Source organism: Myotis brandtii, unplaced genomic scaffold (assembly GCF_000412655.1).
Source record: "Myotis brandtii unplaced genomic scaffold, ASM41265v1 scaffold208, whole genome shotgun sequence".
NCBI lineage: Eukaryota > Metazoa > Chordata > Mammalia > Chiroptera > Vespertilionidae > Myotis > Myotis brandtii.
Window position 1 is genome coordinate 2064247 of NW_005357764.1, and position 9838 is coordinate 2074084.

Here is a 9838-nt window from a genome sequence, read left to right on the forward strand (position 1 = left end):
GTTTAATCTTTCTGCAAGTTGTTTTTGAGTTTGATACACATCTTCATCCAATAATGCTTGTAATTGTTGGTCTTCAAACTTTTTAGGTTGACCTGGATGTTCTTTGTCTTTCACATCGAAATCATCACTTTTAAAGCGTTTAAACCAGTGTTCACAAGTATCTTGAGATTGAGCATGTTCACTATAAGGTTCCCGAAGTATTCAGCAGCACTTTTCTTCAAAATAAAGTAATGAATTAAAACTTCCCACAAATGCTCCTTTTTTGGCACGAAATTAGATATTTTTAAGTGTAAAAATATCTATAATGTTAACACCTTCAGAAAATTTGACATATGAAGTTTATTTTCTTTTTTTTATTGTTTAAAGTATTACAAATAGTAGTACATATGTCTCCTTTTTTTTCCCAGTTGACCTTCCCCCAGCCTCCACTACCCCCCGGGCACATGCCCTCACCCCACTCCCAGTGTCTTGCGTCCATTGGTTATGCTTATATGCATGCATACAAGTCCTTCGGTTGATCTCTTACCTCCCCCTGCCCCCCAACCCTCCCCAGCCTTCCCACTGTCACTCATTTATGGATAATAAAGAACATTATAAACTGATGAACAAAAATAGATACAGAGGCAGAGAAGCATCGAACAGACTGGTAAACGACATATGAAGTTTTGAAGCTAGTTGTCAATACAACAAAATAGCATACATATCAAATTGCATATATATCAACATATGTGTAACTCCACCTATTGAAAAAAATCCTCATTATTAACTGATACACCTAGTAAATAATATTCTATTAACTATGTATGGTGTTAGGTGGGCATGAGATTTTTCTGGATGGTTTTTTAATGTCTAATCACTGGGGGGTACATCTGAAACATAATATTGTGTGTCAATTGAAATTGAAAAAATAAAAAAAGAAAGGCATATCTTTCTTGAGAATGTATTTTCTATTTCTGTTCCCTAATTTTTGTCATCTCTAATAATTCCTTTTACTTCAGAACTTATATTGGCAGGTTTTTGTTTTCTGTCAAAATAAATATACTTTAAAAGCACAACTATGCTGGAAAGAAGACAAGTGGATTAATTGATGAATGGATAAACAAACTGAAATATCCATACAGTGGAATACTATACTAAATAAAAGAGGTCAGACACAAAGACAACACATCGTATAACATTCTAGAAGAAGCAAAACTATAGCGACACAAAGTAGACTGGTCATTGCAAGGAGCCAAGTAGGAGGGGATTGAGTACAAAGGGAGAACTTTTTGGGGTGTTAGAAAGATTTTTTAATATATATTTTAATCCTCTCCCAAGGACATTTTTTCCATTTATTTTTTTAGAGAGAGTGGACGGGGGGAGAGAGAGAGAGAGAAAGAGAGAAAAACATGGATATAAGAGGGACACATTGATTGGTTGCCTCCCAAATGGGGGCCAGGAATTGAACCTGCAACTGAGGTACATGCCTTGACCAGGAATCGAACCTGAGACCCTTCTGTACTGGACTGATGCTCTAACCATTGAGCAAAAACATCCAGGGCAGGTTTTATTTTATTTATTTATTTAAATATATATTTTTATTGATTTCATAGAGAAAGGGAGAGGGAGAGAGGGACAGAAACTTCAATGATGAGAGAGAATCATTGATTGGTTGCCTCCCACAGGCCCCACGCTGGGGATTGAGCCTGAAACCCTGGCATGTGTCCTGACTGGGAATCAAACCGTGACCTCCTGGTTCACAGGTCAATGCTCAACCACTGGGCCACGCTGGCCGGGCCAGAGCAGGTTTTATATCTCTTGATTGTGGTAGTAATTACATGGTATAACTGGTATATGTATAAATTGTATATATTTGTCAAAACTCATCAAATTATATAGAGTAAACCATTTTTTGGACCTTGATTTAACAGACTTTGGATTTAATGGACAAATTTTCTGGTCCATATGTCATATGTGAAAATTAACACCCTGTTAATTTTAAAATGCTTTTAACCAAAATTTGCTTGTAATTAAATTAACAGGTTATCTTTTTTGTTGTTAATTCATTTTTATTTTTTAACAAATTATAGCAAATAGGCCATATGTTGGAAAAAACACTAGTAACTTCTCGCTGACATAGTTAAATATTACATATTTACAACTGTAGTCTATATATTTAAATCCAAGAGTCACCAATTGTAAACAATGTTTGGTAAATGATTAGGGTGTGATCACACAGCATTGCCAGTGGTAATTGGTTCTGTTGTCGAATGGCGTGACTTTCTGCAACAGTTTTAATGTATGCCAATGTTCTGATGTGCGCTAAACCATGCCCCAGTCGTGTGCATTTGTTTACTTGCGGTGACTGGTGAATGCACACATTTACTGTACCTACTATACCTATAAATATAAAATTTCAGTAATACATATAGAAAACTTTTCAATGAAATTAAATTTTTATGCATACTTAATTTTAATTACACAAACATGTCTACATAAATATAAACAGGTAAACTAATTTGTCAATTTTTTTAACATATGCTTTCGGAAAACCTGCTTTATTATATAATGGACTTTCAGCTTTAATGGACACCTCCTCTCCCTAATTAGCCAGTTATATTGAGGTTTTACTGTACAGAAAATTGCTGAATTCTATTGTATGTATATTATGCCTCAGTAAAGCTTTATGAAGAATCTAGCAAATTGCCCACCTCAGTTTTATCATACTCTTTAGGGGAAATAGATGTTTGTTTTTTTAACTAAAAATACAAAATGAAAATTAATGAGATTTATATTTTTTCAATTACAGAGACACAGCTAAGTTCCCCAGAAACTTTTGATGTTGAAAGAGAAGTCTCTCCAGGTAGCAGAGAGACCCGGGATGAAGTAACAATAATAATGGCAGATAAGGAGGTGAATATTCTCTCAAATTTTTCTCAGTGTTTTCTTTCTGTTGGTAGCCCTCTGCCTCCTGCATGCCCCTTACTGGGGATCGAGCCCGCAACCCGGGCATATGCCCTGACCAGAAATCAAACCATGACCTTCTGGTTCATAGGTCGACTCGCAACCACATCAGTCGGGCAGTTCATTTCTTGAAGTGAAGTTTCTTTTGAGGCTAAAAGGTAAGAGATCAAGATTTGGAATCCAGCTGCCTCTTTTGAGAAATGGCTGTATAGTATTTTACAGTAGTAAAAGAAATAGAAGTATTTCTGCAGAGACTTAATCCCTGATGGCATAGTCCTGATAAAAGTTTCTTTGCTTGATTTTTTTTATTTTTGTTTTTTGGCTTGGGGCTCCTCCATTATAGTTAATATATACAGTTTTCAATTTCTTTTCTTTATTGTTGAAACGTATTACAGATATCCCTTGTGTGTGTTTTTTTTCTTCCCAATGACCCCCTCCACTTCACACCCACTCTTCCCAGACCTTCATCACTCTATTGTCTGTGCCCATATCTGAATATAAGTTCCCCAGTTTATCACTCCCCACTCACCCTCCCCCCATAGTTAATATATAAATAGACCATTTTAATTGTGCTAGAAATATCTTATTTTAATATAGAAATGTTCAGAAACCTTCTGAGTTGCCTATGAGTGTGATTGGAAGTGGTCTTATCTTCACAATAAGACAGTAATAGACTATTCCCTCTTGAATACATTAAGAGTTGAAGGTACATTATCTACATTTTATAGAGCTGGTGATGAATGCAAAGGAGGATAGTACTGTGTGTGAACACTGTGACATTCATGTCATATAATATTTCTCTTCTTGGTGAACTTTAGAAGGCCAAGTAACTGCGCAGGCGACACTAACTTTCAACACCTCAAGACTACTTGCAAATTATCAGTATCTTTGATTTTCTCCCCTCTGCTCAAATGGCTTTGCATGTACAAGATGACTTTTCATTATAAAATTTATGAACAGAATAACCTGTATTTATAAGAAGCTCAGTGACTAAGCTTAGAATAAACAACACCTAGAACTTCTAGACCCACCTCCTCTAGGAGAATAATAGGATCATATAGTCTCCCAGTACCTGACAGAGTCAACTTTCAGAAACAAAGTGGAAGAGGGTGACTTTTGCTTTTGCCACACCATGGTAAAATGGAAATACTGAAGGTTTGTTATCATACAGGCCTGGGTTTGAGTCTAGATTGCCTACTTAGTAACTTTGTGATCAGTAGGTTACTTTGTCTTTCTAAGCTTCAATTTCCTCTTCTGTAATACTGGAGCTCGAGACACCTTTGTCAGTTGGGTTGTTGTGAGGGATGATTATGGAAAATGTTTGGTCAGACCTGGCATAGTATAGGAACTCAACCATTGTTAGTTCCTTTTTCATCTTTCCTTTTTTTCCCTTTCAGAATATGTCTTTTTAAGTATAAAACATGTGTTGAAAACAACATATTTTGGCAATTGTAGAAACTGTTTGATTTGGTATTTAGATGACCTGTTTCCCTCTCTGGTGGATCACATTCACTGCAGTAGATTTCAGGATGGCCTAAACTTAGAGACAACCCCCACACCCCAAAACCCAGTTGTTTCAGAGCTCAAATTATCTACCCATTGCAGTTTTGGTCCTGTTTTGTTCTTGTACTAGAAGATGGTTTATTTTTTTCCTGTAGTAAGGCATAATGACAGCCTTTGCTTTTAAATGGAAGCACTGGCTACGCAGGACAGTTTCACATTGATTGGACAGGACATGCTGTCCTTTGAAGCAAGTGTTAGGCAGTAGTACTGCAGTGCTTAATGCATACTGTTGAATTAATCACTGCGGAGTTCTCAGTTCTGATCTGTAAGGTAACATAAAACTGCCTCTGAGAGACAGTGGCAACTATTGAAAAAAATGATGACTATAATAGCACAAGGAGAGGAACAAGAGAGATAAGATATAAGAATGGCTTCAGCAGGCCTGACTGGTGTGGCTCAGTGGTTGAGCGTTGACCCATGAACCAGGTTTGATTCCTGGTCAGGGCACATGCCCGGTTGTAGACTCGATCCCCAGTAGGGAATGTGCAAGAGGAAGCCTATTAATGATTCTCTCTCATCATTGATGTTTCTATCTTTCTCTCTCCCTTCCTTTTTGAAATCAATAAAAAACATATTTTAAAAAATGGCTTCAGCAGAAATGTCTTAATGACTTTTATTTGGCCTTCTTAAATATTGGGTCTTAGTTGTATTAAAACCGTCCAAAAGTCATAAAACACAAGAGGTGGTGTAAGCAGAGACCTAGGTTCTTAAATTTTAATTGTGCTTCTTTTGCTTAGAGTTCTTTTGTTTTCTAACTCCTTATATATGTCTCATGTAAAATATCACAGTTCTTTTGTGAGATTGAAAAAGTGTCTTTAAGGTGCTGTTGGTATACAGACTGTTGAAACACTGCATACACAGTATACTGACCCAGGAGAACAGTGCCTTGCAGCGTGATAGAGAGGAATGCCCTCAGTTTTTTGAGCCAGATAGTCTTTGGTTTAAATTTTAGCTCTGCCACTTATTTGTTCCGTAACTTTGGGCAATTTGTTTTACTATTTTGGACAATGCTTATCTCATGTGTAAAAAGGGTATGTTAATACCTTTGTTAGATCACTATGAGGATTAAATGAATATTACATGCAGAGTACTTAGCACATAGGGAGCAGGCACTGAATAACTATTGACTGTTATCTCTCAATCCTCAGTCTTGAATTTGCAAACTAATTGGTATTGTCTCTGAAAGTAAATGAAGTATGGATGGAGTTTTTGCAGTTCTCCCAAAGAAAAATTATTTTATAAAGTAAAGCTGTTACAATTGCTGTTTGTCATATTCTTTAGGTTGGTAACAGGGAAGATGCTGAGAAGGAAATACCTTCTTCTACTTTCTCATCCAGTACCAAGGTATCCTGCCCACTATGTGACAAAGGCTTCCCACCCACAAAGATTGAGCGACATGCCATGTACTGTAATGGGCTGGTGGGGCAAGATATAGGTAAGGACTTATCTGTCTGTGTGATAGTTTTGTAATTCTATACAATACAGTGCAGAAAAAAGAGACAATTCTTCAAAGTTATAGTTGTTTTTTGTTTTGATTTCTATCTAATTAGTTTTTAGTACTTTTCATGTCCTTTATTATTTTGGCAGGTATGTTATTTTGTGGCACATACCTGAGGAGAAGGGGAAGGGGGAAATCTTCTGTCTTTTTAATGTTTCAACTTGTTCTTTGCCATAGTAGGCCAAAATGCAGTGCGATGCCATGGACTTTGCATTTCAACTTATATATTCAAATATTGAGACTCCTGTAGAACTTGAGGAACTAAGATCTGGAGTTGCCCATTTTCAATTCAAAATAAGTGCCTCGTGTGTGTGTGTGTGTGTGTGTGTGTGTGTGTGTGTGTGTGTGTGTGTGTGTAACTAAACTCTTACCTAAAGACAGCAGCTGAAAAGTATTTCTAATTTCCATTCATGTGCTACATGTCTCTACTGTATCCCCCTGAAGCTATTGGTTACCTTTTTTTGAGTGTGTGTTAATCCTCACCCGAGGATAATTTTTTCCATTGATTTTTAGAGAGACTCAGGCCAGGGGTTGAACCTGCAACCCAGGTATGTGCCCTTGACCGACAATCAAACCCATGACCTTCAGTGCACGGGCTGATGCTCTACCCACTGAACCACACTGGCCTAAGTCCTATATTATTCTGTAACTTGTCTTTTTTAATTTAACAGTAAATTTAGGTCTTTCCATGTGCAGACAGTTTTTATATAGTTGAGATTTGACTAATGTAAAGTTTTGTATTTTGCTTTTTCTACTTATAACATTTCCTTCATGAGTCACTAAAAGTTAGATGTAAAAACATTTTAATGCCTATGTAATATTTTGTAATCCAAATTGCCTCCATTTTCTTAACTGTGTTTAGAATGCTTCAAGTTGCCATGTACATGGCACTGAGCCTCCTATGCTTAAAGTTGTTGCTATATTTTGGGGTCATTTTCCAAGGATATATTTCTAGTTTGGGTGGTAGTAAAAAAGGGGGGCTCTGGAGTTCAATTAATCTGAGGTTGAGTCCCACCTCTGTCACTAGAGTATGTGACCCTAACTAGTTTCCAAGCTTTCCTTTATTCATCTGTCAAGTAATAGTAGTAATGACCTTATTTGTTTTTTGTGAGATTGAGTATTTTAAGGAAATGCCTAGCACAGTGCCTAGCATACAGTAAGTACTTAAGAACTTTCAGGTGCTGTTACTACTCACAATAGTGAATTACTAGGTCAAATATTTTGTCATAATTTTTAAGGTTCTTTATGAATAGCATTGTAGTCTTAAATACAATGAAAGGTGAAGACCTAAATCTGGTCATCAACATCTTTTAATAGAAGAGCATTGAAGGCCTAGGATTCTAGATGCAGTTTAATTTGACATAGCTCTTTAGTCTGATTTTTAGCAGAGAGTTCCAATGGCTGAAAGAATTCTGGGGCTAGGCATTTGGTGACCAGAGAAAGAAGATACTGTCATGTGTATCTCACCAAACATGCTTACCCAATTGGTATTGTCTGTGTCAACAACCTACTCAGCATTGAGGTCCAGAAATAAATGAGTTTGAGAAGCTAGGCTTAGCCTGGGCTGTAAAGGCTGGATAGATTTGGATAAACCCATAAGAAAGTAGGGGTCCCTATATTTTCTTGTGGATTAGATAAGATAGGAAGCAAGGGAAACAGCATTAAACAATAGCTTCCTCTTAATCTTCCTAGTGGTGTTAGCTTGCTAATAACCTAAATTACCCTCTCTGGTGACATTTTAGGCCTTATGAGAGAATTTGGAGGAGGGAGTCCTCACTAGACCTATCCCATTCTCTAGGAACAGAATTTGGGGCTGTAGGTAGGGTGGGGAAGTTAGAGGAATTATGTAAAATACCTATTAGTGTGCCTGGCATAGGTCCTCAGTAAGTTTGCTGTGTATTTGGTTTCTCTACCAGCTTGCCTGCCCCTGTCATCCTTGCCAGAAGTAGTGATTGTTCTGGTTCCTCTCAGCTTTATATCTGAAGACAGAGGCAAGCCTTCAGCCTAATTTTTTTTTTACCTTTGGTAAAAGGATGCTTCTCTTAATATGGAGTGGAAAAAGTTACTCTTGAAAATACATGACCCAGGTTGGGAGACCAGTAGCCTAGTGCCTAAGGGTACGGAATAAGAGAGAGACCTCCCAGAGTTAAATATCCAGCTTTACCCTCCTTCCTGTTTTCCTCTGAATCTGATCCTAGACATGCTTGGTTTGCCTGTGTTAAAAAAAAAAAAGTAATTAGAGTCATTTACATGAAGTGTCTACCATTTATGCCTAGTTACTGTGCAGCACAATAACAATTATGCATATCATTAAATATGTGTCTGATTAACTTTGCTGTAAGTTTTATGTTTTTATAATATGTACTACACTGGTTACATTGGCTCAGCTGCTCACTCATTGCTCAATGCCATTACTATCTATTCACAACTATGGAAAAATTAGAGCGATCTTTAAAGGCACTGTTTAAGGGGAAAGGATTTGCTAAATTAATCTAGACTAGGACAAAGGCAGCTTGCCTTTGCTTTCTGGAAAATGTCTTTGAGATCATTTTATTTTTAAATAAATCTTTATTGTTGAAAGTATTATATATGTCCCCACTTTCCCTCCCATGGACCCCCTGCAGCCTGCCCCTGTCCTCCACCTGGGTCTTCAGCATCCTATTGTCTGTGTCTATGGGTTATGCATATATGCATACAAGGTCTTTAATTGATTACCTCCCACCTACCCACCCTCCCCCGCTTTCCCTCTGAGAGTCTGCACTCTGTTCCATGCTTCCATGTCTCTGGATCCACTCCGTTCATCAGTTTATTTCGTTACTTAGATTCCACATATGAGTGAGATCATGTGATACTTATCTTTTTCTGACTGACTTATTTCACTCAGCATGATATTCTCCAGGTCCCTCCATGCTGTCTCAAAGGGTAAGCGATTCTTTTTTTTAACTGCTGCATAGTATTCCATGTTATAAATGTACCACAGCTTTTTAATCCACTCATTTGCTAATGGGCACTTGGGCTGTTTCCAGATCTTAGCTATTGCAAATTGTGCTGCTATGAAGATAGGGGTACATACGTTCTTTCTGATTGCTGTTTCAGGATTCTTAGGATATTCCTAGAAGTGAGATTGCTGGGTCAAATGGCAGTTCCATATTTAATTTTTCGAGGAAACTCCATACTGTTTTTCATAATGGTTATACCAGCCATAATTCCCACCAGCAGTGTACTAGGGTTCCCGTTTTTCCACATCCTCGCCAGCACTTGTCATTTGTTGATTTATTGATGGTAGCCATTCTGACAGGTGTGAGGTGATACCTCATTGTTGTTTTAATTTGCATTTCTCTGATGATCAGTGACTTTGAACATTTTTCTGTATGTCTCTTGGCCATCTGTATGTCCTCTTTGGAGAAGTGTCTATTTAGGTCCTTTGCCCATTTTTTAATTGGATTGTTTGCCTTCCTTTTGTTAAGTTGTATAAGTTTCTTATATATTTTGGATATTAACCCTTTATCAGATGTATCATTGCCAAATATGTTCTCCCACACAGTGGGTTTTCTTTTTGTTTTATTGATGGTTTCTTTTGCTGTGCAGAAGCTTTTTATTTTGATGTAGTCCCATTTATTTATTTTCTCCTTAGTGTTTTTTGCCCTAGGACAGGGGTGGGCAACCTTTTTGTGAGTGCGTGCCAAAACCAGCAAAATCTCTGACTCAAAATTCTTCTGCATGCCAACCCTAATTTTTTGAGAACATGTTACGCCTACTTGATATCTCTTAAGGTGTACATATGTGAAGAACCTTGAAGAAATAATAAAATTCATTCGAGCGACAAAAACACAG

General features: G+C 37.3%; 1 protein-coding gene across 5 annotated transcripts in view; it reads left to right on the plus strand.

Moving 5' to 3' along the window:
* Positions 1-9838, plus strand: part of UIMC1 (ubiquitin interaction motif containing 1) — a 69821-nt gene that overhangs the window by 36489 nt on the left and 23494 nt on the right. For all 5 annotated transcript variants that reach the window (XM_014539072.1, XM_014539073.1, XM_014539074.1 and 2 more), the window contains exons 9-10: positions 2789-2892; positions 5788-5941. In XM_014539072.1, coding sequence (XP_014394558.1) covers positions 2789-2892; positions 5788-5941 — 258 coding nt within the window. The remainder of the gene's footprint in view (positions 1-2788; positions 2893-5787; positions 5942-9838) is intronic.